The sequence below is a fragment of the Orbicella franksi genome, chromosome 12, assembly GCF_964199315.1.
Source record: "Orbicella franksi chromosome 12, jaOrbFran1.1, whole genome shotgun sequence".
NCBI lineage: Eukaryota > Metazoa > Cnidaria > Anthozoa > Scleractinia > Merulinidae > Orbicella > Orbicella franksi.
In genome coordinates this window covers 20955425-20968541 of record NC_138156.1, presented here as the reverse complement: position 1 = coordinate 20968541, position 13117 = coordinate 20955425, and the positions used below count along the sequence as shown (strand labels likewise).

At 39.4% G+C, this 13117-nt stretch overlaps 1 protein-coding gene across 5 annotated transcripts in view; it reads right to left on the bottom strand.

The window, feature by feature from the left end:
• The window catches only part of LOC145462727 (uncharacterized), a 179673-nt gene that overhangs the window by 40570 nt on the left and 125986 nt on the right, over positions 1–13117 (bottom strand). For all 5 annotated transcript variants that reach the window (XM_081446318.1, XM_081446319.1, XM_081446321.1 and 2 more), the window contains 16 exons: positions 9397–9495; positions 8895–9008; positions 7647–7751; positions 6938–7036; positions 6746–6847; positions 5875–5976; positions 5613–5711; positions 4936–5034; positions 4537–4638; positions 4266–4367; positions 3404–3502; positions 2640–2768; positions 1861–1986; positions 1342–1458; positions 299–397; positions 100–198 (listed from right to left, as the gene is read on the bottom strand). In XM_081446318.1, the coding sequence (XP_081302444.1) occupies positions 100–198; positions 299–397; positions 1342–1458; positions 1861–1986; positions 2640–2768; positions 3404–3502; positions 4266–4367; positions 4537–4638; positions 4936–5034; positions 5613–5711; positions 5875–5976; positions 6746–6847; positions 6938–7036; positions 7647–7751; positions 8895–9008; positions 9397–9495 (1692 nt within the window). The remainder of the gene's footprint in view (positions 1–99; positions 199–298; positions 398–1341; positions 1459–1860; positions 1987–2639; positions 2769–3403; positions 3503–4265; positions 4368–4536; positions 4639–4935; positions 5035–5612; positions 5712–5874; positions 5977–6745; positions 6848–6937; positions 7037–7646; positions 7752–8894; positions 9009–9396; positions 9496–13117) is intronic.

Here is a 13117-nt window from a genome sequence, read left to right as displayed (position 1 = left end):
TAAAATAGCAACCCAGCTCGTAATCCCGTTCACACTGTCAGCGAAACTAAGCTGTCGTGTGAACAGAGCATATGTTATGGAGAGAGATTGTGGATTTACCTTGCTTTTAGCGTTCACATAAGCTTTATGCTCGAGCAATTCCTTAGCCACATCAAGATGGCCTCGTTCAGCGCACACGTGTAGAGCAGCACGGCCGGACTGACAACAAGAAAAACAGGAAAAACAAGATAGTCAGGTGTTAGTTAAGTTCCAAAGCTTCGCTGCAAAATCACGAATATTATATTGTAACAGTAGGTACCTCATCAAACACATCAACTCTGGCATGGTACTTAATCAGCGTGCGAACGACTTCGACGTTTCCTTTGTAAGAAGCCACAAGCAAGGGCGAAGAACCACTCTGAAAAAAAAGATACCACTTCCTTTAAGACGCGAAAAAAACAAAACAAGTCGGTGATTATTACAGATATACAGTCAACTCTCTCTTAACGGACACCTCTATAAGACGGACACCTCTATAAGACGGACACCTCTATAAGACGGACACCTCTATAAGACGGACACCTCTATAAGACGGACACCTCTATAAGACGGTCAACTCTATAAGACGGACACCTAGTGCTGGTCCCGGCCGTTTCTCAGTCATTTTACTATAACCAAACTCTCCATAAGAAGGACACCTCCATAAGACGGACAACGGAGAATTTGAAATCGTCAACGGACACTTGTGAGGTGCTGAATGTGACATCTTTTTAGACATGGTGCCACGAAAGACAGTCCTGAGTCACAAGATGATTATGTTCCCGTTTGCAGAATGTACTGTTCACTGTTTGGACTCTAGTTAACCCTTTAACTAGTGATTGTAATACGACAAGAGATTCAATTTTATAAATATGTTTTAGTTCCAGTTTGTAGGTTTCGTTCAAGTAAATAACTTAAAACAAACTTTAAACAGACGCGCATTCACTGTGCACAGGTTTAGCATTATTATCTTAAAATTCACTGACACATAAACAAGGTCATTATCATTGTAACAGTTACGTCTAAAACATTGGTGATACGAGTAGAGAACACGATCGCTTTCGTGAAGTTCCGGGAGAAGCCGAATAAAAATTAATTAACTTTAGCGCTTTTCCCGCGCTTTCAAGGGCTCACAAATTACTGCTGTAAGTTCTGAACAGTTCATAACGCAATTACTTTTTGGCGCAAATTAAATTTGTTCTGTGGATATCGCGTTTCGATCTTCGGTCTTTCTGTTTTTGGAACAAAGGAGAACTCTCATATTGTCTTAATGGAAATACGTCGCTGGTCATGCGCAGTGTATAGCTCTGATCTACTTCTTACCGATGATCGCTTATTGACCGTGGCCTGCAGCTTGGAAGGGGGAATGGACTCTAGTAACGCGATCAAGATGTCATTATTTCCTGAGCGTGCGCACTCGTGGATTGGAGTTTCCATGGACTGTAATAAACAGAATCAAAACTGTAATGACATGCAAAAAGATTAACTCTACTAGAGAGTGTGTTTGTCATAACACGTGTTAGTGCGTGAGAGCACGTTTAAATGTGTGAATGATTGAAGTGCGTAAATGACCCATTCTCGCCTCCCAGCTCTTTTCGCGTCTGACACCCGGCTAAGAGACGCGAAAAGGGCCATGGGAACGAGAATTGCGAATGAGCACGCGCATGCGTGAGTAAAATACGTTCGTGTGTCACCGAATCAGAGAACGAGCGAACGGCATCCTTTAGATTCCATGATAGTCTTATTTTGCTGATTGAATACAACTGATGGCGTGCCCCACAATTATTCAACCAATGAAACAAGACACATTTCCATGCTGATTATATGGACATTGACCCTCACCTGGTGAGTGACCGCTGTGCAATCGGCACCGTGTTCAAGGAGTAGTTGGACGATGTCAATATCGGCATTTCCTTTAACCTTTGACTTGGAGAGCTGGGCTGAGTAATGAAGAGGAGTCTCGCCTTTCTGCAATGTATCAACCCTCGTTAGAACTAAAGCTTATCCTCGGCAACCCCGTTAATGGCTTTTTTAGAGTAGTAGGGTGGGGAGTGGGAACACAAGGGGACCTCATAAACACTCCAGTGCAAGCAAAAGCAGCGTACAGGCCTGTTGGAAAGCTTAAAAAGGTTCAGGTCCATTGCTATCCCAGGGAACAGAGGAGACAGATAGTCATTAATCTTATTACAACAAATGAAGTTCTTGACTTGACAACAAGCACTGCGAAAGATAATATTCAACCCATTCCTGCTTGAAATTATATCTGTATTTTATTATATCTGTGAACTTCTGTGTTAAGTAATGCAGTGGAATGGAATGGAATGATGTCAAACACGAAAGACCATGTTTGACAACAATTCCAAACACCGAGAAGAGAGTTGAAAATACAACGCGCAGCGGAGTATTTTTGACAAACTTTGAGGTGTTTGGAAATGTGGTCAAACATTGTCTTGACTGTTTGATATATCTTCTCAAACGAAACTTAAACTGAGGAGAAAACGGAGTAATACAATCATAGAAATCTATGTTAATTAAGATCAGATATTAAACAGATATTTAAACATGACCGTCATGGTCACGAGTTTGTGAAAGTGTTTTATTTCTCACGTTATGTTACTCACATCAGTCGGCATATTGATGACTAGCTTGGCCACAGCTTTAGACTTCACTTGGAAGAGAACTCGGATCAGTTCCTCCAGAACAGAGTAGTGTCCAGCACGGATGGCGTGATGTAGGGCAGACTCACCATTCTACAAAACAAAAATATTTACAACGTCGTTACAATAGCGGCTCTATCATTAAGTGTGCGAGGACATCGTGCTGCAGACAGGTTTAACTACTTGGTTATCGCAGTCTAGTTCCTTGCCTAACGTCCTAATCGCAATAAAATACCAGTTTTTGACAGGTTCTATGCACATCTAATTACTACGTAATTTGTGATCCCCAGGAGTTAGAGCGGACCAGAGCGGATTTCAATTGAGTGTCGTAAAACCAAAACCAAACCAATTACTTACCAATCAGACTACTCAGCCAATCTCAAACCGTAGTAAAACCAAAACTAAAACCAAAGTAATTGCCTGATTACTTCTGAAACTCAATTTAAAACCGCTCTATACAACTCAGCAGCTGCACGTTTCCCGCGCTTTTCCGTGCTTGCAGCCCGCTTTCCGCCGATCCCAATGTTTACCCACGCCGGCCGCGCTTCCCTTTTCATTGCTTACCGATTGTTTTTGCATGTTTCGAGCTCTGTTTGGCAGGTATCAGACACAAATAAAAGTTAAATGTAAATTTAGGACCTTTTGATCTTCAGTTTACTGAGGTCTGCTAAAATATTATTCTTTACTGCTTTAGGAGAAATTTATGAAATTTATGTTTTCATAATTACCTTCGCCCTCCTTGCAGTATCCGCTTTCTCGTTGATGAGCAGCTTTAACACTTTCAAGTTTCCAAAGCGCGCTGCAACGTGCACAGCCGTTTCTCCATTCTAAAGAAAAAGCAACCGATGCTATTGGGAAGTCTTGACATTAAATTGTACCACATTGCACTGCATTGCGTTGCATCGCATCGCATTACATTGCATTGCATTGCATTACATTACAATATTGAGCACTGCTAAGAAACAGCAACATAAACTCTCTAAAAGCAGGCTTCCATATCCAACGCAAAGATACTTAAGCGCCATATGGTCGCAGACCTCTTCTAGGGAACAACAAAGTTATATTAAAAAATTTGGCGCCCAAATACAGTAAGGAGTTGAACAATGAAAATCTAGGAACTCGATATATTGTTAGCGATCATATGGAACCTGGCATTAAATGCGTTTCACATATTTATACATTACTCAGCGATCCACTGCAAAAACACATGAGTGGAAAACTCAATTCTGCACGGGTTTTACTGGCTAATAAGACGTCTTCCCTAACATTCAGCTACAAGACAGCCAGACTGAATGAATTCAAACAATCGAGACTGACATTAAATGCATCTATTTGAAGACCTTCTTCGGGCTTTCATCTTGCCTCATCTCTCTGTATGTCTCTGATGCATGGACAAGGAAAAAGAAGACTGTATAGAAGGTTTAAAACGTGCTTTTCAACTGGACAAGTTTTTGAATGTTAGCATCTTAAGTGGAGAAATGATGCAGCTTTAATAAGTGTTTCGAATACTTTCCGTTTCGCCCAAGTGAAAGAACAAAAAGGAAAAGAGTATGAGGCAGGTTTTGCCGCAAAACAAGTAGCTACACTAACATCACTCGGTGCGTTAACATCCGCTCCACTCTTGATCAGCATCTCTGCCACTTTATCCCCATCTTTGATCCGCGCTGCAATGTGTAACGGCGTCTCCTCGGCCTGCAATAAAAATTAAAATGGTTGAATTCTTGTCATGAGAAATAAAAAAGAAGGGAATGCCTTATCAAGAAGATCACTGAAGTGCCACTATAGTTATTTATGGCTGCACGCGACAATTGTGAACTCAGGACAAGCCAATTCCTTCAGGAGCAGTGGAAAAAAGTCTCACCTTTCCGCCTCTGTGCTGAACGTTAGCACCGTATCCCAGTAATATTTGGACTACTTGCGGTTTGCAGTGCTTCACAGCGATGTGTAGAGCGGTGTATTGGTCCTGAGAAAAAAAAGAAACACATGAACAATACACACAATGAACTCTGCGCGAGTTCGCATCAATAACGCAGTGTAAAATCTTGTTTGTTTGCTTCCTCCTTACTATAGGCCGTTCTCACACGAGGTCAAGGCAGCCATATTAACAAAACATATAAACCAACGGCGGCCACACTTTCTTTTGTCCCAATAAATTTACATGGCGCTGGACACGTGAGTTCACACTCTCGTAACAGTTTCCAGAAAGCAAGTGAAGAGAATAAAGAAAATCATCAATTGAGAACAAGCAGCGGAGCCTCACTTTTGTTTTTGTGTCCACAGTGGCGCCCTTTGACAGCAGCGCCCTAACGACACCCACGTGACCTTTTCTCGCCGCAGCATGGAGACACACAGCACCGTCCTATGAGGATAACAACAAACAAACAATTAAACAGTTTGTAGTCATTCAAATAAAAAACAATCGAGCAATGCTTTCATAAGCGGAACTGTTTATCATACTGTAGAAGGTTGTTCTAAATTTTAAGGCTATACATCAAACCCTAGTGTGTGACCATTCAAATGAAAACGATTGAGGAGTGCTTTCAAGTGGAACTGTTTATTATGCTGTACAGGGTTGTTGTACCTTTTTAGTTCATGGATGAAACCCTAGAGTGTTACCATCCAAATGAAAGCTGTTGAGCAGTACTTTCATGTGGTACTGTTCATTATGCTGTACAAGGTGGTTCTACCTTTCACGTCTGTGGATGAAACCCTGGTGTGTGACCATTCAAAGGAAAGCTATTGAGCAGTACTTTAATCTGGAACTGTTTATAATGCTGTACAAAGTATTTTTAACTTTTAATTCTGCGGATGAAGCCCTAGTAGATTCTGTCTGTCGCGCTGCAAAAATGATTCTAACTTCTAACTGGGAATTGAACCTTGGCGCATGACTAAATAAAATTTCCTTTCTATCTTTAAAAGAGGATACACTCTATTTACCTTGTTGGGCATGTGGAGTGGCACACCCTTCTTGAGGAACACTAGTGTAGTGTCGGGGTGTCCAGCTTGTGATGCTATGTGCATTAATGTGCTGCCATCCTAAAAAATAAAAACAAACGTATTAAAATCTTACAAAGTATATAGTTTCTCCAAGCTATATTCTTTTGTGTTAGCAATGTGGTTATCCTAACAAGTTACTTGTACTTACAGGACAAAAATAACAGCATAAATTCAGTAGCATTTCCACGTAAAAATTCCATACCTTTGTTCTCAAATTCACGTTTGCTTTCAGCTTGTCCACTAAGAACTCAGCTACGACTGAGTGACCTCTTTGAGCTGCCAAGTGTAGTGGCGTGCGGTCGTGCTGTTAAATGAGGAAGAGAAGAAAAGTTGGAAGCGAAGTTAAGGAGTGGAGTTGTGTCAAACAAAGAAAATATTTGGAGAATCCTATTCTAGAAATGACAGAGACAACTTTCATATACGGTATGCCTACATTACAGCTTTGTTTGTTGAGCTCTGCAATTTCGCAGACGACAAACAACGCGCTCTAACCAAAGAGAGCGAAGAGGTAATCTTTTCGGCCAATCAAGTCTAAGATCAAAATGCTCGTTAACATAACCTTCCCCGTCTCTGAGCGATTTATGGTTCAATGCATTCCCGAGCTTAGCAAAAGTCACATTTTTTTCCCCCGCTTTTCACCTGTTACACTCTCCCGCCCTTTCCACTGGGTTGCACGTCTTTGTTTCCAATTCTGATTATTTTATTGCACGTTTTGCCGCCATAGTGGTTCACTCTGCGATGATTTTAGTTTTATATCTGCTATAAAGACGAAAATGCGCTTTGCCCACGCCAATTTTTGCTCGCATTAAAGGAGCTACCTCACAATTTACGCATTACAGTGAAAAGTTGAGCCTAAATTTACCAAGTTCGTCGTTTCTAATTCGTGTTAATCTTCGCCATCCTTAACCATCCTTTTTGCTTTATGGTTTATTATTATCTCTTTAGTGTTTTTCTATCTTCGTAAACTACTATTTTCAGGTTTCCTTCAATTTAAAAGTAATTTTTTACGTGGCCAAAATAACTCAAAATGCCGTGACTGAACTCCTTTAACAAACAAAAAAACAAACACTCACTGAATCGGCGATGTTCGCGTCGACGCGAGTTGTTTGAAGAAATTTGATCATTGCCTCATCTCCTTCATAAGCAGCGATGTGTAGGGCCGTCTGTCCCTCCGCCTGTTCAGGAAATAACAGATCCAAGATAAAGCTAATTAAGACGCTTATTGGCTAAAATTGCAAACAAGACAAGGCAGTTTTTGAAGTTACGTTTTGCACATCGACGGGACAGCCAAATTCGACAAGAAACTTTGCAATGTCAACGTCTTTCTTTCGTACAGCGGCGTGTAACACGGTGTCTCCGCTGGCCTGAAAGAGATCATTAAAAGATTTGTATAAGTAATCGTAGAAGAATAAAACTAAACTAAGCACGTAGTAACAAAACTAAGCCTCGCATATGGAGACGCTGGTTTCATTATGGAACTAGTGTGGAGTTCGGGACCAAACCGCAGTAAGAGTCGGGCCATAGAAATTTACTCTGCTTTCCAAGTGAACGGAAGAGAGCTTACTCTTATACGACATAAAATCTTTCTTTTGGACGTAAATACTTTTTCCTCACACGAGCTGGCGTTTTCTGTTGTCCTTTTCTGTAGTCTGTACTACAAAGAGATCAAATACCTTTGAAAAAAAGCCCTTAATTTTACCAACTCTTGTTAATCTTTGAAAAGGCTAGCCTCTGCTTACTCTCCACTCGCGCTCTGGCGCTCGCCATTTTTCTTTGCTCTATATCCCATCAGCAGGTCTTATTAAAGGTTGGCTCTTACAATCTAATTACTCGACCTTCTAGTTTATAAGAAGATTAAACAAAAAAAAAAACTCTCAACAAGGAAGGCAAACGCGACAGGACACGGAATTCAGAACAGGATTTTATTTCAACTTCCGTTGCTCCGTTCTGGGCTTCCCTGAAATAAGTACCTACCCCTCGGGTGATCTTGACTTGTTGTTCAGCTTGGGAACCAAGCAGCTCTTTCACGACTTGTTGGTTTCCTGCCACGATCGCGAGGTACAGTGGGATAGATCCACTCTGGAATTACAAATAACAGTTTGTTGCCTTCGTAAAACCCTCATACCTATTGCTGTACTACCCACAAGCGCTTGCAAGTTGTGAGAAAAGCAGTGACTACATGGTCGAGAAACTTCGCTCCGATCAAGTTCTTGGTGATAAATATCCTAAGCCACTTTAAGCGATCACTTTCGAATTGCGGTCTTCTAAATTAACTTTGCAGATCACAGTGCTCAGTTTCTAAACCCTACCTTTCTACTTTAATTTTGAACAAAAAGGAACTTCAACTTACTGAACTCGACTTAAAGGGACACCGCCACCATTTTTAGCATGATTTTGGAAATCTCATATAAAAAACATATATCGATCATTGGAAGCTGAACAATAATGGTTTTATTCTGTAGAGCAGTACTCGACAAATGATTAGGACCCATTAGGAAGTGAGGATGGCTAACGATGGCGAGGATGGAAACGGATTGTGATATGGATTTTTGAAAAAGCGTCAGGATGTCAGTTTTTTAAAGGTTCAAGTTTGGCTCGAAAACCGTTGAAATTTTGCAAAAATGTTGCCGTAGTGTGGGACTTTCTTTAAAAAATTGCTTTTAATCATTTAGTTAGAGCTAATTGGGGACCATGTCGTGGATTTATAACAGTTTTAAGCAAATATATCGTGACAGTGTCCCTTTAAGGTGTAGGGCCTGATAGCACATTTGCGGCATTTCACTCGAGCTCGGTCGACAAATAATTTGAGGTAAAAGATGACCAAGAACGCCAAAGATACGTCAGTACACTGCACAGTTTGGACATAAAAGTGCTTATTATGTTCTCCTTTTTTTCCTTTAGATTCTTGGATTACTTATTCATCGACTTTCGGATTATCAGACTCACTTTTAACCTCCTTTAATTAAAATTGGCGTGATGTGTGGAGGGGAACAAGCACTCGTTGCAAAATGATGCCTGTCTCTGAGTAGTAATCGAGTCAGCGGTTTTCGTCATTTACTTTGCTAGGCAACTTGAGGTCCACTTCTAGAGTGACAGTTTTCGGAGCATTCGTGGGTTTTCGCTCTAGTTCTCAATTGAATAAGGAAAGTTTTCCAGTTCTTCAACAAAGATTTTCAAAATACGACACTTGTTTACAAGAATGAGTCAATTTTTTTTACTCACTTTGTCACTTGTGAGTTTGGCATCCTTCCCAGACGCTTTTAGGAGCGTTTTGACAATCTCCACGGCGCCAGAGGGGCGGCTGCAGGCCATGTGCAGCGGCAGCTGCTCTTCAGGCTGAAAAGCAAGTTGAGATTCGAACATCAACATAGTTCCTCATCCCAAGAATATCCATGACGAAGTCACTCTACAAAGATCTGTGTTGTGTTCTGGTTGGTTGTCGCTTGGCGGGTTTCCAATTTTCGCGCGCAAATGACAAGTAATAAGTGACATTGCACGCATTTTTTCAGGGTTACGTCGTAAATATGAAAGAATAATGTCTGTTTATACGTTCAAAATAACGAGCATAACTTCGAAAAGTCAAAACCAGAAAGACATAATTTATTGATAGAACCCTAAAAGTCAGAGCAAAAGAGAACTTCACTCGACTTTAGATGCAGACCACCTGCCAACATTTTAGGGGAGGGGTGGGATTATTATATTTGTTTTCTTTTCACATCCTTACCCCTGCTGTGAGACTCGCATCCGCCTTTTTCGAGAGAAGAAGTTTGACGATTCCGTCTGAACCAGAGGAAGAGGCATAGTGTAAAGCTGAGCGTCCCCCCTGCAAGGATAAGGACATTAGTGGATCACTTTAACAGAGCAAATATCTTTGCTTTAACAAGATCAATGTTGCTACGGTTACCGTCTATTGATGATAAGCATAACCCTGAAAACGTAAGAGCAAAATCAAGTTACGAGATTGAAAAACCTTCTCTAAACGATGCATTCAAACGCTGCAACATACGCAGACATCAAAAATGGCAGTAAGGCAACTCTTAATTGTCTGTAAAAGTCACGTTTTGTAAAAGAAAATGTCTTGTTCACTATTTAAGATCCCCTTTCATATCTTAAAAAAAATTCCCGGATTAATTCAATTTTCCATGAATCTACGTTAATGAGGAGATCGAAAACCACCGACATAATAGAACAAGAATCGCTCTACAGTAGCTTTCACTTAAAGATTACGTGATGAATTCAATGTTCATCTGCCCAGGTGGACACTTGAGTTTTGTAAATACAAGACAACAATATAACTAGAAACAATAGCCGCCATTTACGCTAAAAGACAGACATCTGATGCTAAAGATTACTACTGCTTGTTGAATGAAAAGAAAGTGCAATCACGGCTAGTTTTTGTTATCGTTCATCTTAAGTAATAACTTTGCCACACTAAATAGCTAGTGTTTCATTGTCAATCTACCGTGTACACTTGAAACTGAACGATTACACTTCAAAGGACATACACGAATGGTAGCCAATTTTGAATACTAATGGCCAAAATATTTTCTGGGAAAAATTGCTTTAGATATATGACGAAGCTCGAGATCAACTGATTAATTCAAACAAAAATAATTTTCTTGGAAGCAATAGATCCAAAAAAAAATTCCTTCCTAATTGTTTGATAGAAATTCAAATTTTCACTGACTTGTTTTGTTCTTTGTCGACAATCTAAAAATGGGTTGAAATGCACGAGTTGTTTCTGGTCTAAGTGCTTAAGAAATCAGTCTAATCTTTTTGAACAGTATTTAGCACAAATCACAAGGCTTTCGTGCCTGACAAACATTAAATTGCAACTTGTTATATCTATGAGACGCAAGAAACTTACTTAATACCTTAAACAGATAATTATCTGTAGAAAACCATAATACAGTGGAAGCCCGTTAATACGACCACCTCCGGGCCATGGAAAATTGGTCTTACTAACGGGGTGGTCGTATTAAATAATAAAATGACTGTCTGAGCTTTTTTTTCGGACCAGAATAAAGTGGCCGTAATAACGAGGTGGTCGTATTAACGGGGTGGTCGTAAGGCGGGGTTCCACTGTAATATCACTTAAATGATATAAAAACTATTAAGGACTCGAAAGGCAAAAAGTTTTAAAGCATGCTAAGTCGCACTCACTACTGAAATTCGTGGGAAGAAAAAGAAACAAATGTTGTTTTCCAACTCTAGTAAATAAGTGACCATTGTTCATACAATGACATGGAAGTGATCCTGTACAGTTTAAAGCGTTTTGTACTGATAAATTCACGGCGATACTATTTTTAATACTGACTTTTCTGGCTCAAATCTTCTCCCAAAAAATAGACAAAAGATTGTGAAAGGACCGCTTTTGAAAGAGCATAATATTCTTTAATATATTCCGTTTACAATAGGATTGAAAATGTCACAAACTGCCTTTTAATTAGGCCCTGTCCACGCTACGCCGGAGGAATTTGAAAACGGAGGTTTCACTCTGAAAACGCATCAAATGTTTTCCGCCCACACTACGCTGGTGGGGGCATTTGGAAACGGCGTGTTCACTTTGAAAACGCATCAAATGTTTTCCGTCCACACTACGCCGGAGGAATTTAAAAACGCAACAATCACCGGTCATTTTGAATTTGTGTTTGAGGAAATCTCGGTCGGGGAATTCACATGATTATCGGGACGCCATGGTTTTCGAAAAGCTCCGTTTTTAAAATGTTTCCCGCCCACACGAAAACGAATAGCCGGCGTTTTCAAATTCCTCCGGTTTGCAGAGCGTTTTCGAAATGCTCCGTTTTCGTGACGGATTAGTGTGGACGGTAGACCTAACCGTAGAAATAAAAGTCGCGTTTTCAAATTTCTCTGGCGTAGTGTGTGGACGGGGTCTTAATTGCGACTAGAGAATGTAAATATCATGGTGGATTTGTCAAGTAAAACGCGGGATGAATCTCAGGCTATTTTTAGTTGATGAATCAAAACTGTGAACAACATCTGTCTTATAAAGCGATTCTTTCTGTTCTCACGTCATTTTGTATGCATTGCGAAAACTTAAAATGTCGGAAGACAATTCAACATAATAAATAACTTCTTTTGACCTGAAATATAAACATTTTGAACAAAAATGTCTACTTCCGTCCTCAGTTATTGTTTATTATAATCAATCTTTTTGGTAAAAGTTAAAAATGTAAGGCGAAGCAAAGATTAAGTCAAGTAAATCTTGTCAGTCAGCGAAAGTTCACTTTTTTTCGTAAATTTCAGGTAGCCTGGATAAAGGCAATTCGGAAATTGTGCTGTAAGATTCGTTTTTGTTCAATTCCACTCAAAAGTAATTAACTTTTTATCGTGGCATATGTTTGCAATACAAATACCAATCATTTTAGGGTGAAATATAGCGCGGAAATCTAACCCAGCCAGGATTAAAGATGTAGAGATTACTAACGTAAGTTATAATTTCAATTACAAGTGATTTTCAACATGAAAGTACTGTTCAAAAATCTAGAACTCACGGAAGCCAAACATAATTTACTTGAAGTACCATCTTGAGACGTTTCAACATCGGAAAGAAAATCCCTCGAATGAAGTCCGACTTTAGAGAAATAACCTTTTTGTTTACTTTAAAGTATTTCATTTAGTCTCAATTTCAGTTGATAAACAGAAAAGAGTAGATTACGGGTCAACAAGTGATTATAACCCTTACTTTCATTGGCTAGTGATTTTATTTTCATTTCCAAACGGCAAACATGAGTGAATAATTTGTAGCACATGTGTCTGATACGTTTCAGCCGACAATTCTAAGTGTCAACAATTTCAATTTTTCAAAAGGCGGAGAGATCTGTTTGTCGGTAGAAAATGTAACTTTAAAACGCTTTAGAAAACGATAAACTCAATACAAACAGTGCACGTTACAAGAAAACTCGAAACGAACTTGAAGGAAATAACATTCAAAAGCGTTTCTTCAGTAATAAAAGACCAATTGAAAGTTCTATGAAAACCCACGCTTTAAAACGGAATTTTTTTTTGTCGTATTTGAAGGACAATTGGAAAAAACCAAATTCAGAAACGTTTCACTGCATTTTGCACAAGAAAAAGGGAACAGGAGAATTAGTTTTATGTCGAAAGCTACAATTCAGAATTTTTTATTTTTAATGTTATTTATATCTGTGGAAAATATTGGTGTGATAGCAAATTAGAGGCGACTCTACATAACCTAGAATTTATGTATTTAAGAAGAGGAAAAAACTGACCGAACAAAGAAAACTTGCATGTATTAAACTAAATATGTTTTCAAAATTACAATATTGTTCACGTACTCGACGAAAAATAAATCCACGTTTCCTGAAATATTTTTTTAGAAGATATTGTGCAAAGAATTACACCAATATTTATCAAATGGTATGAGTTTTCTCTGTCAAAACAACAGCGTTGAAAAGCACCTC